The sequence below is a fragment of the Cynocephalus volans genome, chromosome 16, assembly GCF_027409185.1.
Source record: "Cynocephalus volans isolate mCynVol1 chromosome 16, mCynVol1.pri, whole genome shotgun sequence".
NCBI classification, from domain to species: Eukaryota; Metazoa; Chordata; class Mammalia; order Dermoptera; family Cynocephalidae; genus Cynocephalus; species Cynocephalus volans.
The window spans coordinates 22,046,867-22,072,734 of record NC_084475.1 but is presented as its reverse complement, the minus strand read 5'-3'; the positions used below and the strand labels follow the sequence as shown (position 1 = coordinate 22,072,734).

Here is a 25,868-nt window from a genome sequence, read left to right as displayed (position 1 = left end):
AGGACCCCCATCTTCCCAGTCCACCCCTTTATGCCAGTAAGAGCCAGAGGCTCAGTTCCCTCCCCTAGAGCCCCAGACACTGCAGCCAGAGGAGCAGCGGGCAGCGGTGGGATATCTCGGGGACACGGCCAGAGTCCAGCACATGGGGGCCTCCTGAATCCCCAAAATGAGCCCCCAGGGCAAGGTGCATTGTCACTGCCACCTGACAGATGAGGAAACTAGGCATAGAGTGTCCGGCCTCACTGCTGCCCATGGGCTGTGCGAGACCTATCCTTCAGGTGAAAGCCCCTCTTGCATAAGCCCCGGCCAGGGGGGTCTTGTCTTGTTTCCTACAAACACGGACCGTGCCAGAGACTGCCAGGCCACAGCCTCCCCCGAGGGTCATACAGGCCAAAACCATATCCAGAAAGTGGAAAGAAGGTGAGGTGGGCTAGAGAGACCAAGAGGGCCCAGGAGGCCAAGGTGGGAGCCTCCCAGCTCTCTGCAAACTCCACGCACCCGACCGCCAACCCACCCAGAGCCAGGACAGGGGAGGCACTGAGGAGAGACCGAGAGCCCCAAGAGGCAGAAGGGGCACCCACTGCGGGGGACGCTCAGCCCCAGGGTAGACAGAGGCTGTTCCACCTCCGCAGGGCCCTGCAGGGTGGCCCGAGGGGAGGAAAGGGCGAGACGTGGAGGGGGTGGGGTGGGGGCTCACACACATGGCTGAAGGACCTGCTGGACACACAAAAGTCCCACTCACGGCAGAAGCAACTTCCTTTTCTTGACAGCAATCTTCCAGGACTGATGACACGTGGAAAAAGCATGTTAAAACTAGGCGGGGTGCCCTGACCCCAGCTTTCCCAGCTTCCCGTGAGGTCTGCTTCCTCCCTCCTACCTCCTCTCCCAGGCCCTCCTCTGCCGATGGTTTTGGTGAGAGGGAAGGGAAGCATTTCTCCTTGAGGCCAAGCCCCCAGTCCCTCACAGAGCCTCGCCGCCTCCAAACACGTGGACACCACCAGAGGCCCCAGACGGCATAGCAGGAGCCCATGCGAGGCCGCAGGGGGCCGTCTCCAAAGAGGCTGCCAAGTCCACCCCCAGAGCACAGGGCAGGGCGGCCTCCAACACGACCCTCTGCCCTCCCAGCAGCACCAGGCAGAGGCTCAGGCCTCGAGTCCCACCCAGAGGAGCAGCGTCTCACCCAGGCCTGGGCAGTCTCCATAGCGACACAGACGTCCTGGGCCTGCCCGTCAGTAGGCAGCCACATGGCCCAGGAGGAGGCTGGAACAGGCAGGCCTGACGCTGGGATGCTGTCCTGAAGAGGCCTCATGTCCACACCTTCAACCGAAGGAGACGCGCCCCCCCCCCCGCCTGGTCCCCCTCAGCTGCACTGGCTGGGGACACCCTGGGCCAGCAATGCAGTCATTGCACCTCTGGAGGCTGGACTCGAGGTGGTCGACCCACAGCCTCCACCTGACAGCCACACACATTTCGTGTCCTCAAGACACAGGCCCTCAGGTAACGAGAGGACACCTCAACACAGCCCAGCTCCTGAAGCCACATGTTCCCAAGAACCAGGGCCCACCCTAGGACTTAGAGCAGGAGACAGCAGGGGGAGAGGTTTAGCTTCAGGATTGCTGATGACCTGACGCAGCTACAAGGGGAAGCGTGAGAACTCAGCCTTAACGGGATGAGAGCGGGACTGCAAGTGAGCAGGGACAATTTACACAACGCTGACAGGGGAGGAATGATTCCCACAGATGCATGTACTGACACAGGATGGTGCCACCCAGCACGTGAACGCCCCACAGCCTGTGCACATGGAGACACCAGGGACAAGGTCTGGAAGCTTCATGTTAACAGGATATCAGCAGGGGTCCAGTCTGGGTGCTGAGACAGGTTTTCTGTTTTTCTTTTGGCTTCTCTGAACTGTCCAATTTCTCTACCACGACCATGAATTACTTACGTCATAAAGAAATGAGGAAAGTTTTTTAAGAACAAGGCTGCCAGGCCCTGGGCCACAGTCGCCACAGAAGCACATTCCAGAGCTGAACGCCTTCCTGCGTGGCCAGGCGTGCATTGTCGTGGGCGAGGCACATGAACCCCCCGAAGTAGTGACCTGGGTCAGTGCAGGCTGTACCGTGGGGCCTCCTCATCCCCAGGGCCTGGCTGAGGCCAGCAGCTGCCCTGGGGAGCCTGGAAAGGACACACAGCAGGTCTGCAAGCCACGGTAGGATGGGACACATGCCAGATTGAAATCCCTGGAACAATGTAGCACAGAGCGCTCCTCAGGCCCAAACAGGGTGGGGGCCTGAGCCAGGTGGGGCCCAGGGCGCTCGCTCTGCAGGAGGCGACTCCCGTCTTGGGGTGCAGGGCACCTGCACGTCCCATTCTCCACCACAGCGAGCATCAGCCCCCAGCCCCGAGTCACTTGCTGAGAAACAAGCACGGCAGAGACTCGGCCGGCCACCTGCAAAGCCGCCGACCCATCTGCCAGCAACCCTCAGTGGACATTCTAATTAAGGCCACAGCCTGCGCCTTTTGGGACAGCTGGGCCCGGCCCTCAAAGCCCAGGGATTGTCCACAAACAGCCACTGGGCCCAGCAGGGACAGGGCTAGCCAGCCACAGCCTGGGCTGGCATATGGGAGATGGCATGGGCAGGAGCCCCCAGGCTGAGAGGAGAGAGGCAGGGGGCCAAAGGGTCCCCAACCACACGGCTCTGCCTCCAGTGCCTCAAGGATGCCTGCCACCTGGGGACAGAGGCAGCTGCACTGCCCAGCGCGTGGGTCACAGGTGGGGACATCTCGCTAAGCCTCGCACAACCACCTGCCATACACCTCAACCCCACAGCACGGAGCAGCCGTCATGGGCAGCATCCACCCCCCACCCGCACCACGCAGGCCTGTCAGCCCCAGGAGCACAGGGCAGAAGCCTGGCTGCCATGAGCGTGGAAGTGCGGGGCGCTGAGGGAGCCCCGGGTCCCACCTCTGGGAGTGAGGTCACCCCTGCAAGGGGAAGAAGCAGGCAGGACAGCCGCCACCAGCCCTGCCCAGGCGGACGGGGGCCTTTGATCAGGGACGGCCCTCGTGCCAGCTGCTGGGGAGGCTGCGGGCGTCGGGGGGGGGGGGGCACCCGGCCCAGCACAGAGCTGCAGGGCGGCCCCCTGGGCGGGCGGAGGGACTTCAAAGGACAGGGCCAGGGGGCGCCGGGCAGCCCCAGCCTCTCCGCGCCCGGTTCTGATCGCCAGTAAAACTACCTTCTAATAATTAATGTCTGACATCAAAGGCAGGAACCGCCCGGGTCTGTGAACCATCCCTGGGCCTCCGCCGAGGACCTGCCTATATTTTATCCTGTCTCTTTCTTCTGACTCTTTATTTAAATCCAAAAACCACACACAGGCAAAACGTTAATGGGAAACTTGGAAACTCTCTTTGATTACTAAAGTGTACCTTTGAAGTTCCCCAAAAAGTTCTGTTTTGTTCCCTCCCCTCCCCCAAGACTGAAAAGGGACACAAAGCAGCCGCATGTGGCCCGGCTCCGGGGGTGCGGCTGTCAGTGACAGGAGGCGCGAAGCAGGCGGCAGGATGCTCCAGATCAAAGGCTCGGGGGGCAGGGACAGAGGCACGCACACACCCTCCCCAGGGACCCTTCCTGCCTGGGGGCCGGGATCAGCACTTGAGGCTGCGCTGGGACCCTGTCCCCGGGAGAGCAACTACCCCCTGGGCAGAATACGCCAGGCACCCCCATAGGCACGGACCACAGGGGACAGAGACAGCCACCCTGCACCCCTCCAACCCAGGGGTCCCCAGGACGCACAGGCCCAGCTCACCCCAACCACTTGGGTCTACCTTCAGCCTCTGACTCAGGCCAAGGAGCCTGGGGGCTTCGTGCCAGCCCAAACACTACCCACGCAGAAGTCAGCAGGGTCCCCAAAGGGGAGGAGGCACCGCCCCATCACCCCCCCCCTCGCTGACTTGTCCACAGAACAGGACACTCCAGGGACAGCTCGGGGCATCATGAGTGGTCAGGCAGGACCCTGGCTTGGGGCTGGACATGAGGACTGCACCCACCACAGCACAGGTAGGTGCCCTGATCCTCCACCCGCTTGAGTGTGTGGCAGGACATACCCAGGCAGGCTCCAGACACACCGGAATTGTGACCTTGGCTATTCCCACGTGGACACACTCTACATGTCCCCCAACCGTCAATGGCGAATCCCATGCACCAGGTGTTTGTTCTAACATACCCTGCACGTCTGGCCCTCACCCCTGTGGCCACTGCACAACATCCCAGGAGCCACAGCATGAGGGGGCCTGGCTGGGATCCCCACCAGTGGCTGCAAGCCACTTCAGACTGCGCTGTCCTTCATGGAGAGACCCAGCCCGTCCTTCCTCGCTGACACCCCCACCCCGAGGGCCACCACCCTGGTCAGTCCCTCACATGGACAACCTTCTGTCTCCACTGCAAAATCTTTCTAACAAACTTTTTATGTCTTGCCCCTTAAGAATCTTCCAATGGCTACCCTCCACCTGGGAATGCTTTTTTGTCAGTAGAATCCTTTTTATCAAATAAAACCATAACTGGGCCTGCAGTGTAACTCGCACCAGTAAGAGCACAGCCACCCTGGCTGGAACGAAAGGACAGAGGCAAGTGAGAATGTGCAGGTGAGGACGTGTGGCCCAGGCTGGCCCTACAACAAGACCTCTGAGGACAGTCTGGTCCCTAACGACACCACTGGTGTCCCTAACGACAAGTAGGGAATGTCTGTTGAACAAAAGACACACGACACCCCCCTCTTGGCCCCTGCACAAGTGCTGACTAAGAGCGACCACTGGCTGGAGCGAGAGACGCTCTCCAGCCTGGAGCCAGAGCCACGGGCCCGAAGGTGCTGCCGAGCAGCACCCTGCTTAGCTGGACTCTGGGAGGCAGACCTGGAGCCTCTCAGGGAAGAAGCCCAAGGAGAAGAAGAGTCCAAGACATTCCAAGATCCCAAGAAATGTTCTGGGAAAATCCGCAATGAAGCCTTTGCACATATGGGGTGGGCAGGGTCCTGTGAGCGTTTCTGAAGGAATTATCACCAGAGGGACCCCCAAGGACCCCCAAGCACCACACCAGGGCTGAATCCAAGCTATGTCTTCCGGTGAGGATGTCAACCACACTGCAACTTCCAAAGAAGCCAGCAGAAGCTTTGAAAACTCAACTGAACGAGTCCCGGAGAGGCTCTGAGTAGAAAACTAGGACAGGCCGGGGGTGGCCTGTGCCACACGCTCCCTCAGGAGCTGTGCTGCGGCCTGACCCACAAAGGACCAGAGACAGCCCTCAGGGACTGACGGCCATCGATGGCGGGAGGTAAGATGGGTGGGGTCACGCTGATGTGACCTGGGGAGCCAGCAGGGCACATAAGGTGGCCACCTGCAGTGTGATCCTTGACTGCACCCCAACCCACGATCTGCCTACTCAATGTGTTCCCAAACGAGGAGCACCTCCCATCCCCAGGGTCAGTGCTGGTCAGAGAAGTGGGGTGAGGGCGTCACCATGAAAAAAGGAGCACAAGACCCAGGGACACACAGGCCAGGGACAGCTCCCACCACAGGAGCTCAGAGATGGATCCAGAAGGGATAAAACACGTGTGCGCCCTCACATTGGGTGCGCTGCAGGCAGCGAGCATCACCTCAAGAAAGCCATCACAAAGGAAAGGACAGTGTACCAGATGTCACCCTGGACGAGCGGCCCAGTGGACACTGCCCTCTCCTCCCAGCAGCTGATGAGAATTTCCACAGTCAGGAGAAAGGACTCCCCCAAGCCCCAAGGCCCACAGGCCCCTTACCGGCTCTGGCTCCGGCTCCGGCTCCGGCTCCAGCAGTGGCTCCTGGCCCGGCTTTGACTTCTTTGGCTTGGAGGGGCCTCCAGGGCTGGAGAAGGGCTTTGGCAGATTGGCTGAAGGTGTTATCAGAGGCCTCCCGGACCCCGACGGGCCCCCCAGTCGCTGGCCCCCACCAGAGAAAGGAACAAAGGGGGCAGGGGTGGACTCCGCACTCGGCTTCGCCTGAGCGTCCTCCGGCTTTGGGCCCAAGCCGTCCACGTGGCTGCTGCCCAAGGTGCCTGTGTCACCCGGGTGGCTCAGGTCACCCCTGCTGAGCTCCCCTGAGTTCAAGGGAAGCAGAGTGCTGCCGGCTGCCTGGCCAGCAGACATGGAGGAGGTCGGGCTTCCTGAGGTTCTGCTCCTGGGGACCCCAGGCTCCTGCTTGCCCATGGAGTCACACCTCTTCATGACAAACCTGAGCGGGAGCCCAGAAAGACAGTGAAGCTCCATGCAGTGGCCCCCACTCTGGACAACACCTCACAGCCCCCTTCCTAAGTCCACTTCACCTCTGCAGGGAGGAGAAAGGAGGCCTGAGGCACGGCCCTGGGGCCAGGGCAGCTGCAGCCACTACAGAGAGCAGGCTCCCCACCACCTCCCACCCCACAAGCTGAGCCTCTGCTGGGACACAGGCCTGAGGCCAGGTGCAGGCCCTGGGGACACATTTTCTTCTCTGCTTTTTCACTAGTCTTTTTCCTTCCTTTCTTTTTTTTCCTTCCCTTCAAGGCTGCCTTTGCTAACCAAACAGAGCTCCAAAGCCACAGCTGCGTGGACCCTACCTGATGGTGGCGCTGCCCCCGGTGAGGCCCAGCGACTGCAGCGTTGTGCTCCGCAGGGCGGCCCCGCCGGTCACCTGCAGGAAAAGCCAACAGAACAGGTGGGCGCTCCACCTGGACCCACGAGCCCCGGCAACCCTGCCAAGCAGGCAGCAAGGAAGCCCCCCACTCTGGCCAGGCGCCTTCTCGCCACCCAGTGTCCCCATCCCCCAGCCAAGCTCACCTCCCCCTGCCTGGGCACCAATCGGAACCACGGGCTCCCCGGCGGCCCCTCCACCTTCCACCACTCTGTCCCATGCCCCCTGCTGGCCTCTGTCCTGCTCACACCCCACATCCTTCCCTGCTAGTCGACCTTCATAAGGCCCAGCTTCAGCCTGGCCTGCAGATGGCTGAAGCTCATTTGCCATCTGTCTCCCTGACTGAGCCCAGCCCCTCAGCCACACACCACGCCCATGTGAGGCTGGGGCAGGTCGTCCTGCAGCCCAGACCCCCTGCCAAGGCTGACGTGCGGGGGCTGGAACACGCTCAGAGACAGAGGCTGGAGACTCATGGGACAGCTCCACCACCTGCTCTTCTTGGCGGGGTGGGGGCAGAGAACTGACCACCATGGGAGGCTGTACAGAGGTGCCCCCAAAGGCCCCCATGCTCCCCACCACTGCCTGGTTTGCTCCCCAAACACGAGGCCACATCCACCCCAGCCAGCATCAGCCTGCCACCGGGCCACTTCCCCATCTGCACCCCCAGGCCCCTCCCAGTCCCTCAGAGTCCACTGCAGCAGTGAGCATGGGAGACCACAGAGGCAGGGAGGGAGGCGTGGATGAGAAACAATGCTGGGGACATGGAGGCCCAGACACAGGGAGTAGGCTTGTCCCTGGGTCAGAGTCATCCCAGCTCAGAGGGTGCCTGCCAGGCCCCAGTGGGCCCAGAAGCCTAAGCACAGGGAGCCCACCCCTCTCCAGTGGGCTGAGGCAAGCTGGCCTCAAGCACTCTTCAAAGCCTGAGTCAGGTGGGTCCCCGAATCAGAACACCTGGTTGGTGGATGCTACAGCCTGACCAGGGCGACCACACTCACGCCACACCCTGCCAGGCAGCAGTCACCAGTCCCCCCATCCTCTCCTGATCTGGAGTCACAGAGTGGCCCTTGTGGCAGGTGCTGCCTTGGGAACATTGCAATGTCTTCCCGGCCTTCCCACGCACGGCCGCTGCTGACACTCAGCTCGGGTCTCCTGAGCCAACTCTGAGCAAGGGGTGGTAGTCCCCCTGGGGCTGGACCTGCCCACAGGCACAGCACAAAAGCCAGAGGAGAATGCTAAGCACCGATGGCCAGGCCTGGGTCCCCGAGGCCCCAGTGGCCAGATGCTGACCTGAATGCCTTCCTTGGTCCCTCCCACCCGCAGCCCTGCAGCCCCCGCCCCTCACAGCCCTGGCACAGGGGACCTCCGACAGGGGATAAGTAGGGAGCGTGCCCATCCACACCAGGGCCCACCCAGGGGCCCCTCAGGGACAGTGCCCCCAAGGCCAGCAAAGGGCGCTCAGCCAGGGCTGAAACAAAGAGCCCCTGTGAGGTCAGAGGACCACGCGCTTGGAGGGTCCCCATCGTGGCAGGCAGGGCTGGCACACAGGCTCTGCCTGCCACGCTGAACTCGGTTTTAGAAAAGATCAAAACATGGAGCAAAGCAAATATTTATAAAAATAAAACCACTTTTGTGACTCTTGGGCTTTGAGAGAAGCTGAAAAAACAAACAGGGCGCCGAGGGAGGTTTCAGGAGCAGCCGGGCAGCGTGGCTGGGCTCCAGTGGAGCTGACGCTCTGCCCTTTCCATGAAGCACATCATGCTTCCAGGAGCCCGAGTCTCCCGGCTGCTGCTCTGAAGCCGGTGAGGGAGCATGGATTTTCCAGGCTGGAAAGTGGCGACCGGGAGGGAGCGGGGTGGGGCTGGGCCAGTCACCTACCTCATCCCTCATGTACACGCAGACCGGGATCACCTCGTCTGGCCGCTGCAGACACTCCCTGCAAGGAGAAGAAAGAAGACGTCAGAGACTGCTGGGGACTCAGGGCACCCTGCCCAGGACAGCAGCCCAGTCCTGGGGCCATAGCTCTCAGCACAGACATCTCAGCCTGACCAAGCCCCCCAAGCCCACTCTTGTGCCCACAATCACCAGAAGGTGGCCAACTGCTAGGCGCAGCCCCCTACAGGGCCTCAGCCATCAGCAGGCATCCTGGGGGGGTCCTCCTGCCCTGCCTCCAGCCTCCAGGCTCAGCCACACGGCCACATGGGAAAGCGGACAAGCAGCCCACACTGCCTTCCAGGTGTGGCATGTTGCCAACTGCACCTGCACTCAGCTTTGTAATGGTCTGGGGGGGCTTTCATCTAAAGCCATCATCTAGAGGGTCGCTGACCTCAAAACCACCAGGACCAGCTTAGGGCTCAAACTCATTAACTGGACTCTTAGGACAGAAGCCCAGGTCCCCAAGGCCAGGAGCACTGCCATATGCCATCTCCTCTGCCCAGGTCGAGGGGGATACAGGGATGCAGAGCAGTGGTCTCCAGATGGGTCAGAACTTCAGTTCCTGACCCACGCTGCATGTTGGAATCACAGCCCATCGCCTATGCCCACCCAGCTCAGTGTCCCCAGGGGCTGGATCTGCTCCCTGCAATGTCCTAGCTGTATGACCTTAGACCACGGTCTGTCCTCCCTGTGCCTGGACCCAGAGGATGATGGTGGCACCACCTCCTGAAGCATGACCAGATCAGGCAGGGCAGCGTCAAGTTCCCAGGGGGTTCTGGAGGGACCCCAAGATGACAACCTTCACCCAAAAAGAAAGTGAAACTAAGGACGTGAAGTGGCACAGGATATAAGCACGTTCCAGACCTTGGGCCCCTGTACAGCACCACAGGGCATGGCTAGACTGGGTAGACGGAGGCACAGAGGTGGTGACCAGACGCAGGGCACTGGCTGAAGCTGGGCTGGGAAGCCTGCAGCAGCGCCCAGGACAGGCAGGCCAAGGGGTAAGAGGACAATGTGCAGGAGACACGCAAGGGCACACACGTGCCCATGCACACACACATTCACACACACGCACACAGCCACACTCACACACACACACACACACACACACACACAGAGCCTACACCATGAATACGCCTGAAGCTCACGCGGGCTTGGATCCCCCGTGCTCTCCTCAGGCTCGGTGCCCTCTCCTGGGGGAAGGCTTCTGGCCCATGGAGTGTGTGGCCTCCATGTGCAGGGCCAGCATCCACTCTTGCCACGTGGAGCCACATCACCTGCTGGGCTCCATTCCACAATTTGCCCAACAGCAGCTGTCGCATCTATCCACTCCCACTCCCCAAAGGGCTGGAGTCTTGGCCCAACAGAGACCCCATGATGCAGGGCTCAGGAAAACACAAGACCCAAAATGTGCCACAGCAGAGGCCCTGGGCACAAGGCCAGGCCCATGTGGCTCTTCCCACTGAAGCCCAGACAGAGGAGGGGGACACCTTGGTCAAGGAGGACACATTCCAAGCAAACAAGATCTGCAGGCAGGGAAGGGAGACTCAGCGAGAGCGCGTGCAGTCAGGCAGCTGGCTTATCACACAGCACATGGTGGCCAGGCCCACACCTTGATCAGGGTCCCTTCTTGCAGGCCTTCCCTGGGGCAAATCGCAAACAGGGACAAAGCGAGGCAGAAGCAGCATGACATCAAACGCCAGCCAGCTCTGATGTGCAGCTCCTCCCAGAGGAAGCAGCAGACGGATCAGATTCCCTCCAGATTCCCTCGTGTGGGATCTGAGGAGCAGCCTGTAAACACGGGGCAGCCGCAATCGCTTCCAGACCTTCTGCGTCGCCCAGCCACAGAGCTCCCTGTCCAGGACGGCAGGGCCTAGGGGGAAATTCCAGCACTCTGGAGGAGACATCCCGCACGCACCAGCAGAGCCACACCACTGCTGGGACCCCCCAGAGCCCATGGACCCGCTCCCATGCCCAGGCCAGGCCAAGCTGCTGGACAAAGTGCTCTGGAGCCAGAAGTGCGAGGCCAGGTGTCATGTGGTACTTCCCTGGGTGCCATTCACCCACACAAGACCCCGCCATGGACCCAAGGGAGCGTATACAGGGAGGACCAGGGAGATCTCACTCCCTCCAAGGCCAGCAAACCTCCTCCCCTAGTAGGGGCCTGGGCCAAAGTGGATGGCCAGGCAGGGCAGGTATGTCACTGCCATTGGCTGAGGGACATTCCTCATGTGCCACAAAGCCCATCATCCCCAAAGAGGTGGACTGTCTGCCTACCTGGGGCCCGCCTCCAGCAGGCGCATGGTGTGCTGGGGTTGAGGAAGAAGTGCTGCATCCTTTTCATTAGGTCCCCTGTTTGGGCCTGACCCAGCCGGAACTGGTACACAGGCACCACCAAGAAAACCTGACAACCACTGACAGAGCTGTGACTGCAGGTAAAGAGCCACCCCTCCTGGCTCCGGGGACCCACCCACCACATCACACCCTGGCCAAGATGCTCAGGCTGCAAGGAGCAAGGGGGCCCTGGCACCTGAGACAGGGATAGGCACAAGAAGAAGGAAGCCTCTGGCTTCACCAAACCAACCAAGCACAGATTGGGGTGAAGCCCACCAAGTGTGGCCACAGGATGGTCTTCAGACCCCTGGAAAAGCCCTGTCCTCAGCAGCACCCTCTGTCTGCAGCCCACCCAGGGCTACAGAAATCAACTGGCCTTCCCAGGAGTCGCAGCTTTTACTAACAATAGGAGGGCCAGTGCTAAAGTGGACTCAACCTGTGACATAAGGCTGGGAATAGAGGGGCTGGGGGCTTGGAAGAAAAGTCCAGGTTGGCAGGCACAGCTGGGGGCGGGGCACACCTGGGAGAAGCCAGCACAGTCTGAGAGAGGGCAAATCCCCGCCCCACCCAGGCCAGAGTTCACCAACTTGACATTTACAAAAAAACCCATGTTGTTCCTGAATCAATTTCAGACAGAATGGGGTCGGGTGGGCTGTGGTAGAGCAGGGAGCCGACAGAGGCGCCTCTGAGCCCTGGGCGTCTCCACTGACCTTGGGCTCCGTCCAGGTGGCAGTGACGTCTTATAGGGTCACATTGCGTCGGAATCTATTTTGAACACAGGCATATGCCTCTGCGCCACACTCCGCTATCGCACTCTGCAGACATTGCCTTTTTAACAGATTGAAGGACAGTGACTGCCCAGCCTCAAGCGAGTCTCCCAGGGCCGTCTGTCCAACAGCAGTGCCCACTTCATGTCTCTGTGTCACATTCTGGGGATTCTCACAGTATTCCACACTTTTCCAGTCACCGTTTCTGTTAGGGTGATCTGTGGTCAGCGTTCCCTGATGTCAGGTACTAGGCAACCGCTTTCGGGCACCGTGCACAGCGCCCACACAAGACAGCAAGCTTAAGGGACAATTGCCATGCATTCCGACGGCTCCGCCAGCCGGCCAGCCATTCCCCTGCCTCTCTCACCTTGATCCTCCCTGTTCTCTGAGACACGACGTTAAAATTAGGTTAGTTAAAAATCCCACAGTGGCCTCCAAGTAGTCAAGAGAAAGGAAGAGTCGACATCTCTCACTTTAAATCGAAAGCTTGAAATGATTCGGCTTACAAAGGAAGGTCTGTAGGAAGCCCAGACAGCCCGAAAGCTGGGACAGGCTGAAAGCTGGGCCTCTTGCACCAAACGGCATGTCCTGAGTGCACAGAAGCTCCTGAAGAAACCAAAAGCTCCACTCCAGTGAACACACAGTGACGAGAGAGTGCGACAACCTCACTGCCGACGTGGAGGAAGCTCTAGTGGTCTACGTGAAAGATCCGTCCAGGGGCCGGCCCGTGGCTCACTCGGGAGAGTGCGGTGCTGAGAACACCAAGGCCCCGGGTTCGGATCCCATATACGGATGGCCGGTTCGCTCACTGGCTGAGCGTGGTGCTCACAACACCAAGTCAAGGGTTAAGATCCCCTTACCGGTCATCTTTTAAAAAAAAAAAAAAAAAGAAAGATCCGTCCAGCCACAGCACTCCCTTGAGCCAAAGCCTAATCCCGAGGTAGTTCTAAGAAGGCTGAGATGAGAAGATTGAAGACAAGACGTCTAAAGCCAGCAGGGGTTGGTTCATGAGGTTTGAGGAAAGAAGCCATAGTGGACTGAATTATGTCCCCCAAAACTCATTGAAGCTTGAATTGGGTCTCCCAAGTTTTATGTATTAGAAACTTGGTCCCCACTGTGACTGTTAAGAGGGTGGGAAATCCTATTATGGTAATTGAAAGGTGGAGCCTTGAAGAGGTGATTGGATTATAGGACCCTGCAGTAGTGAATGGATTAATAATGATGGTCAGGGGCGTGGTTCTGAGGGCTTTAAAAGAAGAGGAGAGTCTGTCTCTCTGCTCCACCATTTTCACAATGTGAGACCCTTTGTCACTAAAGTCACCACTAAGACCCTCACCAGACATGTTCCCCGGACTTTGGACTTCCCAGCCTCCAAAACTGTAAGCAGTAAATTTTGTTTTCTTATAAATCACCCAGTTCCAAGTATTTTGTTATAAATAGTGGAAACAGACTAATACAGAAGCCGTGTCCATGACATCAAAGTGCTGGTGAAGCAGCAGGTGCTGATGGAGAAGATGCAGCGAGTTACCCAGAAGATCCAGCTGTGATCATTGATGAAGGTGGCTACACTCAATAACAGGTTTTCAGTGTAGATGAAACAGCCTTATATAGTGTGAGAAAATAACCTAAGTGATTCATCTTCAAGAACAGCTTAACAAGGGTTGCTTGACTGACTTGTGGTGTGATAACCCCTGAAAGTGCACTTTCCCGAGGGTGACTTCTCAAGATGGTGGCTGGTCACCGTGTTCTTTTTACTTCCTGGTTCTTCTTCCTCTTCAGGACTTCCAGTGGGCCTTTTTTGTGGGCTTGTCCTGAGCCCACCCCTTTCTGCCAGAGGGAATAATAAATAAATGCCTTGCCAGGAAGTAAGAAAACTTAGGCAATGTTTGGGAAGACTGTGCACCCCATAGTACTCTGCCAATGAGGAACTGGGGGAAGGACTTGTGCACTAGGGAATAAATTGCTCGATGTAACCATTTTGAGTATGCCTGGTTCATCAGACACCTCACCTTGCAAGAAGACCACCATTAAAGTCTCGCTTTGCTGTACCTCGTGTCTCCATGCCTATCCTTTGGCATTGGACGGGTGAGGGCATTTCTCACATGTTTTTTTGGTGGGGGTACAGAGCCACTGTGGAGATCTGAACCCTTGACCTTGGTGTTATAACACTGCATTCTCAACAACTAATCAGCCAGCCTTATAGCTGGTGACTTTAAATTGAAGCCAATGCTTATTAACCATTCTGAAAATCCTAGGGCCCTGAAGAATTATGCTCAATCTACTCTGCCTTTGCTCTATAAATGGCACAACAAAGCCTGGATGACAGCACACCTGTTATAGCGTGGTTTTAAGCCCACTGTTGAGACCTACTCCTCAGGAAAAAGATTCCTTTCAAAATATGACTGCTTTTTGACAATGTACCTGGTCACCCAAGAGCTCTGATGGAGACGTGCAAGGAGATTCATGTAGTCTTCATGCTGCTGACACAGCATCCGTCCTGCAGCTCATGCATGAAGGAGTGATTCTGACTTTCAGGTCTGATTATGTAAGAAATACGTTCGTAATGTATTTATGTTCTTAACGTAAGGCTGTAGCTGCCATTGACACTGACTCTTCTGATGGCCCTGGGCAAAGTAAATTAAAAACCTTCTGGAAAGCCTCACCATTCTAGATGCTGCTAAGAACATTCGTGATTCACAGGAGGAGGTCAAAATGTCAAAGCTAACAGGAGTTTGGAAGAAGTTGATTCGAAACTCACAGATGGCTTGGAGGGCTGAAGAGTTCAGTGGAGGAAGTCCCTGCAGATGTGGAGGAAACAGCAGGAGAACTGGAACGAGAAGTGGAGCCTGAAGATGGGACTGAACTGCTGAAACCTCAGGATAAAAACGTGAACGGATGAGGAGCTGCTTCTTATGGATGAGCAGGGAGAGCAGTTTCTTAAGATGGAATCTACTCTGGGTGAAGATGCGGTGAACGTGGTTGAAATGACAGTGAAGGATTCAGGATGTCACATAAACTTGGTTGATGAATCAGCGGTGGAGTCTGAGAGCACCAGCTACTGTTATGAAAGTTCTGCTGAGGGTAGAAGGCTGTAACAGCATCGCATGCTACAAGCAATCTGCCGTGGAAGAAGAGTCAGTCAGTCGGCAAACTTCACTGTTGTCTTGTTTTAAGAAACTGCCACAGCTACTCCAGCCTTTAGCAGCCACCACCCTGATCAGCCAGCAGCCACCAACATCAAGGCAAGACCCTCCACCGGCAAAAAGACCACAACTGGCTGAAGGCTCAGGTGAGCCTTAGAATTTTTTTTTTAGCAATAAAGTATTTTTTAATTAAGGTATGTACATTGTTTTTAGATGTAATGCTGTTGCACACATAATAGACTACAATATAGTGTAAACATAAGTTTTCCATGTGCTGGTAAATCAGAAAATTTATGTGACTTTTGCTTTATTGCGATATCCGCTTTGTTGTGGTGGTCTGGAGCCAGACCCGCAGCATCTCCAGGATGTGCCTGCCGAGCTGGACTTTCTCAACCAGACACGGGGCTCAGTCACCTCGACGTGGTTTCCAGTTTTCCACCCTCCCAGTTTGTCAATGTCACTGACCCAGACATCTGCCTATGTCACTGCCTCCTGGTGACCAGCTCCCTACGGGACAGGCACATACAGCCTACATGACTCACCCACTGACCCAGGCACACCATGGTGACTACCTCTCAGTCAGCGTGATCTCCTGGAACTCGTGCCTGCTTGCTGTGAACCCACCAATTAAAACTCCCTGCAGGAAACATGCTTGGGTAACACCCCAGACCCCAGTAAAGGTGCTGGCCTTCAGGCATGGTGTGCACCCCAGGCCTGCCAGTAACAACATCTTTACTCCACCTTGTGTCTCTCCCAGTCACTGAAGGGGTGCTTTCCGTCTCAAAGAACCTAAATTAAAACACAGGCCCAGCCCGGGAAGGCATGGAGCATGTCCACTGGAGGTCAGCATGGCCATCCACGCCCATCTGCTGGATGGGACAGTCAGGTTACAGGAAAAATGGGAAAGCCTGGAGGCAGCAGCCCAGAGTCCCCTCTCCAGGTGCCCTCCCTGCAGCACAGCCTGAGAAGGACAGAGGTGGAGCCACCCATCCAGAGGTGGCCAGCATCACTAGCCCGCAGCTGGCCAGAGGGAGACAAAGGGGACACACAAGAACATAAAACACCTCAGTTTTCTGCTGATCACATGTTCAAAGGGTAATATTGGGGTATACCAAGTTAACCAAACCCGTGTCCCTAAAATGAATTATGCCCATTGTTACTTTGCCTCTCACATGGCTGTGAGAGTCCAGAGTTACCTCATGGCCCCCCAACACACACACCCCATGTGGCTCGTGTGGTGTTCCCAGCAGCCTGCGTTGCTCCAGATGCTGGGGGTCAGCCCTAGCCACTGTCCAGCATGACACACATGCAAAGAAGCCACCACCTTCTGAATGTGCAGTGGCTGCCACCCCAGGAAAACGCCCAGTGGTCCCAAACACACAAAGCAGGCTTCATCCTGGGACGGAACACAGCGCTGACCTCCACAGGGCTCCCTGCACCCCCACCTCGAGACACCTCCCTCCAGGCACAGCACTCAAATAGTTTTTGGACTCTTACCTCTTCTGGAAAGCACCAAGGGAGAGAAACCAGCTTCTGGCCGGTCCCACTCTGTGGAGACCTGCAATTCCCAAAGTCGCCCGCCCTACCTCTCACACCCTTCGGCCAGCTCCGAGCTGCAGAGCACACGCGTTCCTCTCACACCTAATATGAACCTGTCGGGGACTAGTCCTCGCGGTGGGTGCTCAGCTTCCTGGTGCGCCCCCTGCGGTCCCCAGCACCAAGCCAACTGGGCATGTCACTCTCACCGTGGGCCTTGTGTGCATCCTGCCTGGTGGTCAGCGAGTGCCAGCTCGTAAGACAAAGCTGGGGCCTGAGCTTCTGCAGACGAAATTCAAGGTGGCCCTGCCTTTCCCAGCAGCAACTCTGCCTCTGGAGCTTACCCTAAGGGAGGAGCAGGGGTGGAGGTGGGTGCAAAGGCCGCCTGCAGGACAGTCTGCAGCAGCTCTGCCAGTGCAGGCAGCACAGAAACAGCTAGCTGCCACCGTCACAGCTGGTCAGGCACACAAAGAGGAGGCCAAGCCTGTGCCACAGGACACAGTGCAGCAGTACAGAATGACACTGCAAAGGACTCTTCAGAAGGACATTCGCGGCAGAGCCACCAGCAGAAAGAAAAGGGCACAGAACATCTTGTATACGATTCACAAAAAACCTCACATGTGTGCACAGACATAGACAGACATGCCACGCTGTCATCCAGACCCGCGGGCCATGGGTAGGGCCACTGGCTCTGGCGTCTGAGGTTTGCCATCATCCCGGGCCCCCCCTGCTGCTACCTGGTCTCTTCAAAGAGTCGCCCCACTCACTCCTCGTCTGTTTCTTAAACTGCGACTCACACAGTTACCAAGCCCTCCAGCGTAAGAGGCTCCCACTAACACTGATGCTCCTGCCGCCTTCGGCCCTCCCTGGGGCAACCCGACGGCCCACAGCACCAATGCTCATCTTCAAGTGCATCCCACGCCCTCGGGATCTCGGTGGCCTGGGATGTCTCATGCACACTCCCGCCGGGCCCCGCCTGTGGGACGCGTCCTGACCTGACTTTTGATTTCCACATTCTTCTAGTTTCACTTGCACCCGCTGCTGACTGTTCTCAAAGGGCAGTTCTGCGGGGCCAGTCACGGCCAGAACCACGGGCTCCCCTCTGCTGGAACAGCCGCAGCAGCGTCTGTCGAGGGGCTGCGGGGGCACATTTTCTGAGACCTTCCCTGTGGTCTAAGGGTGCCTTTTTTATCTTCACTCTTCAATGTCACTTTGGCAAAATAGAGAACTCTGAAACAAAACTTTCCTATGAATTCCGATGGTGCCGCTCTCAGCCGCCAGGTGTCTCCAGGCCTGCCCTTCCCTCTCTGAGAGCAGCGGAATCGTCTTTGTCCCCTGCTCTTGCTTGCGTCCCTTGACGAGGGGCTTCCACCCAGTGGGCTAGGCCCGAGGAGGCCCCTTGATCTGGAACCTCATGCCTCGCACTCCAGGCTGCTCGCTGTCCAGAAGCTGTGACTCCTGGGCCGCCTCTGGGCTAACCTCCTGTGCTTCCACCCCTCCCTCTGAGGAGGGGAGCCTCTTTTCCAGGGGGTTTGGCCACCTGACTTGACCAGGATGGCAGTGACCCACTGGGCAAGCTCCACATGTCAGCCCACAGGCATGTGAGCTCATCATCACATGCGACAGCCTGGCCAGCTGACCTGTGCCTCCACCGAGCCACCTGCAATCCAAGACATCCTGCTCGCTCTGGGAGCTCCTTTCCCACCACATCCCACCTCGTTTCAGCCACCATTCCCACCCTCTGAACACCCTAACAAATCCTGTGCTCCTGTCCCCGTACAGCGCTGTCTCTTCCTGGTCATCGGTACCTGACCCCCCTCACATCTGGCCACACTCAGCATTGGCTTACGTTATGCCCAGACTCTGAGCCTGGGTGCCAGTGCCCAGGTGGTGATCTGGGGAAGCACCCATGCCCCCGACCCGTGCCTCACGACCTCCCTCTGAGCAGCAGATTCCCTGGAGAGACTCTTCCAGATCCTGCTGTGGGTGAAGGCCCAGTTGCTGGTGCTGGGGACCACGTGGCAGGTACGGGCTCCACACTGAGTGGCTCATGATCATCCAACCTCATTCTAGACCTGCGGGCACCCCCGGTCCAGAGAGCCCCAAGCCTCACCCTCCCCAGAGACAAGCACCCACACCACAGCACGGAGTGGGAGGGGAGCCAGGCTTGGCGGCTCCTTGACCCCTGCCCAGCACCTGCCCATCCCAAGCCTTCAATGGGCTCTGCACGGCCAGCTGGCTCCCGCCAGGCTGAGGCTCCTTTCGGCCCGCCGGCACCCTCCCCACCCATCTCCCAGTGCTGCTGCCACCTCAGTTCCTGCTCGCTCATCCCAGCGGGCTGCATCTTCTTACTGAAGCTCCACTAATGTTGCTTTAGTAGCATTTGGGGAGGAAGAAAATTACACGTGGTGTTCAATCCCCTGCCTGCCCCAGAAGTCTTCGTTCATTCTTAAGCCCACCTTGAACACGGCTTCAACCCCCACAGCCACTGGCACTGGGATGTCGGCAGCTGCAGGCCACGGTGCCTCCTCCGCAGTGCAGCTGGTGCTGCGTCAATGGCGGTGGGTTTCCCCACAGCGAGGCTGGAGCCCCCCTGACCTGCAGGGCTACTGTGAGTGCTCCTCTTACATACACTAACCATGGACCCACATCTTGCTCTTAGCAGCGGAGATGCGTTACCTCATCTCATCTGCACACCAGCCACAGTACAGACGAGGAAACAGAGGCCCAGACAGGCCAAGCAATGCACCTACGGCCACACAGTAAACACTACATCCTCCCAACATCCCCACCACTCCACCGGCCAAGACCTTTAAAAGCAGACACAGACTTCCATCCCTCAATGAAAACACCCAAACTTAATAAAATAAAGTTCAGACCATTAATTAACGGAAATTCACACACATCAGTTATTAAAAAGAAGACTTTGTAAATATAACTCACTTCACACGGGGATTTATACCTACAGGATTTGTCAGCAGCGGACACTGCTGCGGCTCTTTCACCAGAGTGGAGCCCGTGACTCCGGCTGTGACTGGCCCTGAAGAACTGCCCTCTGAGAACAGCTGGCAGTGGGTGCATGTAGCTTTCACTCTGCTCTGCCCAAGGATCCCCAAAGCACTGTCTGGGGAGATGCAAGCATGGGGAAACCTACACCAAGCACCTCACTCTCCCCTGCACTGCTCACCAACCCTGGGGCCTCCCGGGTCCTCACGAGGGTGGAAGTGTGACCTTGCTCTTCCAGGAGGGTGATGCTGGGCCATCGACCCAGGAATCTCAATGAGATGAGCCACTGGCCAATCCATCCCTGCCAGGAGCTGAGTGGAAAGCAGGCAGCTCCAGGTCTCAAACCAGTCCTCTCAACCAGGACTGCAAAAGGCTGGGGCTCTGGCCAGAGCAGAGCCAGGATTTCTGGCTCTAGATCAGTCCCAACAATCACAGCTGCATCCCCACCACAGAAGCAGGGAAGAGCCCAGGACCTACCCACCAACACTCACCTGGTCTGAGCAAAATGGCTGAGAAGCTCCCAGAGGGTCTGGCCTGAACAGAAAGTGTCCTGCAACCTGGAGCCATCATCCAACTGCAAAGCGATGCGAACCTAGAGGGGCAGAACGGGAGAAGCTGGGCCGCGCCCGTGGCGCACTCGGGAGAGTGCAGCGCTGGGAGTGCAGCGACGCTCGCGCCGCGGGTTCGGATCCTATATAGGAATGGCTGGTGCGCTCACTGGCTGAGTGCCGGTCACGAAAAAAGACAAAAAAAAAAAAAAAAAAAAAAAAAGAACGGGAGAAGCTGAATGAGGAGGAGCAGCTGTCCTACCCAGACCCAAGTCCAACCCTTTGGCACAGTTGGAGGGCACACGCCCCTGCCCCTACCCTCCCAGGAGAGACAACCCCAGGGAGGAGTGCTGCCCTCTGCGTTCTCTGCAGACAGCTGAGCGCCTGGGAGGCTACGGGCAGGGTTTCACCTCCATATGCGTGTACTTGTGTATATGTGTGCCCACGTGTGCCCACATGTGTAGGTACCACAGGAGGAAAGCATCTTGGAAACACTGCTCTGGCCCCAATGGAGCCTTCAGAAGGCCACAGCTCCTCACCAGAGACCTGAGCTAAACTGCTCCCCAATTCCCGACCCTCAGAAACTGGCGAGGTGGTTAACTGCTGCAGTGTTTTCAGCTGCCAAGTTCTGGGGTAATTTGTTACACAACAATAGATGACTAACACATTGTGTTTCCTCAATTTTTTTCCATAAATGAGCACTTTTATAAATCGATTTTTAACAATTATGCCCCTAAACAGGAGCATAAGGCTATAACCCAAAAGGGGGAAATTCCCTTCCAGTCCCTCTGCCGAATGACAGGCAGGCTAGCACCTGCGTGTACAGAGTATTATAAGGACTTATGTCCAACATCCACTCCTGTAAGAAACCCCTACCAAGCTCCACACTCAGCCCCCCACCATGACTTAGAGTTTGTTTCTCTAAGTCACGGCCAGCCCTGCCGCTTCAGCTGCGGGTCTCTCCCCTCAATACACACTTAAGTTAAGTACATTAAGTCCCAATAACACACGAAAGAGGAGCAGCTGTGTGCAGAAATGTGTGCAGTCTCCTGCTGTCCCCTGCCTCGCACCCCCAAGGAAGCCCCACAGGAAGCCAGGGTTCCTTCCATGCAGCAGTTTGAGAAGTGCAGTTGTTGCAGGCAAAGACCAGCGTCAGGGTCAGTTCGGGCCCGCCCGACTCCCGGCCTGGCACGGGCAGCCGTGGGCGAGCTGCGGGCTTTGGAGCACTGCCAACACCCAAGGCCGAGCTCCTTGTCTGAGGACAGGGGTAAGGAAGAGCCTTCCTGCAGTATTGGGAGGACAAAGTCACAGGAGCAAGGCAGAGGCACGAAAAAGAGGCCAGTTACTGCTGTGGTTACTGTTTCATCCACAAAAACCCTAGAACCTGACAGTTATCGACATGATGAAGAAGACTGGACTGGGTGCGGGCAACACCCACAGGAGGCGGCCTGGAGCACCCGGAGCCCAGCCTGTCTGGGGAAGGCAGGGGCTGTCCTGGCCAGAGTCCACATGGCTCTGCAGGTTCCAAGAGGCTGGGCAAGTCCATGACCAGAAACATGGAGCTGGGGCAGAGTGCTGCTGACGAGCTGAGACAGACATGGCACAATTAACCCCCACCCAAAAGAAAAATAGTTCCTTCAAGAAGACTGAAAAAGTCTCATTTTCGGTCATCTGCTATTGAAGCAGAAAAGCCGCTCGGCTGCTGAACTGTCCTGTGCCTCACACAGCAGGAACGCGACCGGAGCAGCAGGCCTGCCTCTAACCCCCAGCCACCTACCATGTTGTTGGGCCCCTCGCGGCTCCGGGAGATGGGTACCATCTCCAACTTGGCATTGTTGGGCAGGTTGGCAAATCTCCACTGCAGAGACAGGTCAAGCACGTTCCTCTGAAACCTGCAAGACAGACCAAGGCCCACATGCCACCCTGCAGACCCTAACACACGCAGGCCAATCCTGCCCTCATCAGTACTGCGGTTCCCCACCCAGCCACCCCATGCCTGCAAGGACACAAAGCCACCACCTGCTGAGACAAAAGGTGGGTGTCTGCCTACAGGTGGCCTCATGGAAGGAGAGGGAAGCCCAGACACAGCTGCTAGCATGAGAGGACATGGAAAAGAGGAAGAGGAAGAAAACAAAGACGTCCACCTCTGGGACAAACACAACGGCTGCTCCTCCAGAACCTGAAACAGTGACATGCCCAAGCACAGATGTTCCAGGAGACAAAGACACAGGGAGTAATGGCGCAGGGGTGTGCATGCGGCTTTGCTCAGAAAAGCTCTGGAAAAACCCTCCACCATCACAGCCTGGAGATGCAGCCCAGAAGAAATCTGGCTGCCCCAGCCACTCTCACTTACATGCCAGCCACTGGCCAAAATGACAGCTCCCCGCACTCCCACTACCCTCCAAATGGGGCCACAACCCCAGAGATGATTAACAGGAGACAGGGATTCTAGAGAAGCCACACAAGGAACGACCCAGCCCAAAGGCCTCCAGTGAATGCAGGCACTCAAAGCGGCCAGAGACTCAACGAAGGGCTAATGCCGATGGCAGAGCCATGTTCCCAACACAGGAGCAGCCCATCAGCCTCTCCACCCGTATCCCCAGCAGTAAAGAGAAGGCCAATGTGGATATACCAAGGACAGGGTGAGCGCAGCAGCCTCCTCTAACCCCTGTGTGGAGAAGGAGGATCAGAGTTGCCCTGGTTCAAGGGAACAAGGTTTCTCAGCAGCAACTGGGGGTGTAAGATCTGAGGAGTTAGGAGAGGGACTGAGCAAGGGCAGAAGAGGGCAGGGGCAAGCAGCACTCCTGGAGACAGGCCTCTAAGACACCTGCCCTCTCCAGACAGCAGAGCTGCGCTCTTGCTTAGTGTACCTTGCAGACAAGAACGCAGATGACAAGAGCCCACCACAGCTCAGGCCACGTAAAGGCAGGTCTGGGACTGTAAGGCGTGGCTCCTGATGCCAGCTCAGATCGCATGTGAATCGTGGACGCAGAATGGGATACCCACCCCAAGAAAAGAGAGCGGTGAGAGGAGAGAAAGGACAGGACTCAGAGACCTGGTGCTGCCTCGCAGTGGCCCCTTCACCCGTGGGATTTTCAATACACAAATGCAAGACCCGCAGATACCGTATACCCACAATGGTCAGCTCAACTTCACCAACGCCAAGATACCGTCAGAAACAATGAACGGTTTTCTGATCCATGAACGGAGTTTATAAAGCCCAAAGGCATGTGGAAGAATTGCGAAAGAGAAAACTTTGATCCCAACCTTTAGCACTGGCTAGAAAAGTGACTCCAGAAGTTGTCACTTAGAATGTCTAGTGCAAGACAGGACAGCAGACGGAAGGGCCCAGGGCAGATTGGCTGAGAGCCCTGGGGCGAGGGAGGTGTTGCGCACACACAGCTGCCTTACCTGGCAGTGGCAGTGCCTTCTAAACAAATTACAGAGCTAGCAGATGAAAGGGGGACACAAGAAAAATAGATACGCTATTGCAGGGGACCTGGCTCAAAATGACACTCATTGGCTCCGACCAGACACCATCACATGGACTCCAGGCAGGTTCACAGAGGACAGAGAGAGGTGGCACGAGGCTCTCTGACAGGAAGCTCAGACATGACCTAGCATGAACACACACAGCACACATCCTGGGATCCTCAGATGGTCAAGATGGGAGGAGGAAGGCTGGATGACTTGACGGGCATCTCTCCAAGAGAATGCCTCCCCAGAGAGTCCCATAAGGCAGCACGGGTGAGGCCGGGATAGCAGGCTCCTCCCCCAACAATTGGACAGTGCTGCAATGAAGATACATCTTTAAAGCTAAAAGTTATACCTGTGGGATAGAAACCCGCAGACCACCACCATGAGGGTTCAAACCCTTCTGTTGCCTCAGGCCCTTGAGAACACGGAGAATGCCCTCTTGGGAAAATGCCACACACAGAAAACCGTGCATGTCCCTCCAGTGGCTGGGAGGCTGCCCAGACCCACAGTCTGCGAGGTTCCTTCCCATCTCCTCAACCAGCTCTCTGTCCTCGGTGCCCCATAAGAACTTACAAAACCAAATGTGCTAAAACCCTCTATAGCAGGGAGAGTGGTAGCCCGCAAGAGATATGACAATGTCCTAGCCCCGGAACTTATGGATGCAACCTTATTTGGTATCCGATGTAATTAAGTTATGCATGTGGAGGTGAGATCATCCTGGATTACCCAGGTGGATCCTAAACCCAATGTCAAGTGTCCTCCTAAGACACAAAAGATGAGAAACACAGAGAAAGTAGGAAAAGGCTGTGTAAAGACGGAGGTAGAAACTGGAGTGATGCAGCCACAAGCCAAGAACACCAGGGGCCACCAGAAGCTGGAAGAGGCAGGAAGGATCCTCCCTAGAGCCTTCAGAGAAAGTGTGGCCCTGTTGACACCTAGATTTCTAACTTCTGGCCCCCAGAACTGGGAGAGTATACACTTTTGTTCTCACCCACCCAAAGGGGCTTCTCCAAGCCAGAGCCAGTACTTTTGGGGGCAGGAGCAGACTACAACGCTGCAGCTGGACCCAAGCAAACTCACTTCAGGTCGTATTCACTGGGGTTGAAGCCCTGCCGCTGGCACGTGTCCTCCAAAACCTAGGAGTGACAGGAAACGACAGTGAACCACTGAGTGTGGCAGAGACCAGCCATGGGTGGGCAGTTTCCTGGTGAGCCAATGGCTCTGCCCAGACAAAACAACACGCTGAACGGTCCTCTCAACCGCTCCAGGTGTCTCACCTGCAAGCCCTGTCCACTCTCCCTCCCTTCCTCACTGGGGGGCACTACCCCCATGTCCTGCCTTATCGTCCCCCCAAGCTCCGTGGCAACGCTGCCTCTGTGCCCCGGCCCCTGCTTCTGAGCTCCGGAGAGCCACCTTCCTACCACACACCCTGGGATCCCCCGAGAATGAAGTTCAAACTATTCAGTTGTGCAACATGCCTTAAACCCGCCAGCACCGGCTACCCCGCAGCTGGCAGGCTTCTGTGCACCTGCTCCCACTGCCTGGAAGCCCGCGCCCCCTGCGCCCAGTGCCAACAGCTCCCCACTTCTGCTCTCGGCGCGCACTTTCACATTCAACTGATTCAAGGTCACGAGGGTGGTGAATGACTCGGCAAAAATCGCTTCCAGGCGCACAGGCCAAGCACGTCCCGCCGCGGGCTCCGGCAGGACGCCGCGGGAAGGGGCGAGAGGGGGCGAAAGGGGGCGAGAGGGGGCTCGACCCTCCCCGGCGCCCTCGGAGGCTGGGCTCAGCCGAGCGCCCAGAACTGGGAGGCAAGCGCACGGTGAGGCCCCCGCGAGGGCTGACCCGCCCGCCCGCCCGCGCCCGGGACCCGCGAGCCCCGCGCCCCCAGCCAGAGCCCAGGGTGCAGCCAGCCGCGAGCAGGGGGGCGGGCCCGCTCGCGCAGGAGACTGCTCATTGGCCGCCGCCGGCCCCGCCCCTAGGGCCTCCGGAGTCAACCGCAGGGGGCGGGGCCTCGGCGCGGCGCCTCCCGCCCGCCCCCCGTCCGCCCCCAGCCGGCGGCCTCACCTGCAGCAGCACTGTGCTCGGCGTCACCTTCACCGTGTGGCGCCGCCCGTTCGGGGCCAGCACCGACACCGCGGAGCCCCCGCCGCCTGCCGGAGTCGCCATCTTCCGCTCACGTGACCCGTCGCCGGCTCCGCTTCGAACAACTTTATCGGCAACAGCCGTCCGGCACAGCCCCACAGCCGGCGGTGGCGGGGCCGGCGCTCACTTCCGGGCCGCCCAGGCCACGCCCGCTGAATCCAGGCCCCGCCCCGGCGCTGCCTCGGGACCGCGACGGCGCATGCCCGACTGCGGGCGGCCTGTGCCCGCGGGTCTCGCCGGTCCGGTTCGGCAGTCCACACTCTCGGGGTGGCCGCCAGCACCGGCCC

General features: G+C 57.8%; 1 protein-coding gene across 4 annotated transcripts in view; it reads right to left on the bottom strand.

The window, feature by feature from the left end:
* The window catches only part of ASPSCR1 (ASPSCR1 tether for SLC2A4, UBX domain containing), a 38,981-nt gene extending 13,269 nt beyond the window's left edge, over positions 1-25,712 (bottom strand). Inside the window, exons 1-7 of one of the 4 annotated variants that reach the window (XM_063080801.1) lie at positions 25,504-25,712; positions 24,517-24,572; positions 21,737-21,851; positions 19,903-20,003; positions 8,569-8,626; positions 6,620-6,693; positions 5,808-6,258 (exon numbers count right to left, since the gene is read on the bottom strand). In XM_063080801.1, coding sequence (XP_062936871.1) covers positions 5,808-6,258; positions 6,620-6,693; positions 8,569-8,626; positions 19,903-20,003; positions 21,737-21,851; positions 24,517-24,572; positions 25,504-25,605 — 957 coding nt within the window. In that variant the 5' untranslated portion in view covers positions 25,606-25,712. Of the gene's footprint in view, positions 1-5,807; positions 6,259-6,619; positions 6,694-8,568; positions 8,627-19,902; positions 20,004-21,736; positions 21,852-24,516; positions 24,573-24,914; positions 25,313-25,503 lie in introns of those variants that run through there. The other 3 variants (XM_063080802.1, XM_063080803.1, XM_063080804.1) reach the window with 3 other exon arrangements.
* Positions 25,713-25,868: the final 156 nt, after the last annotated feature.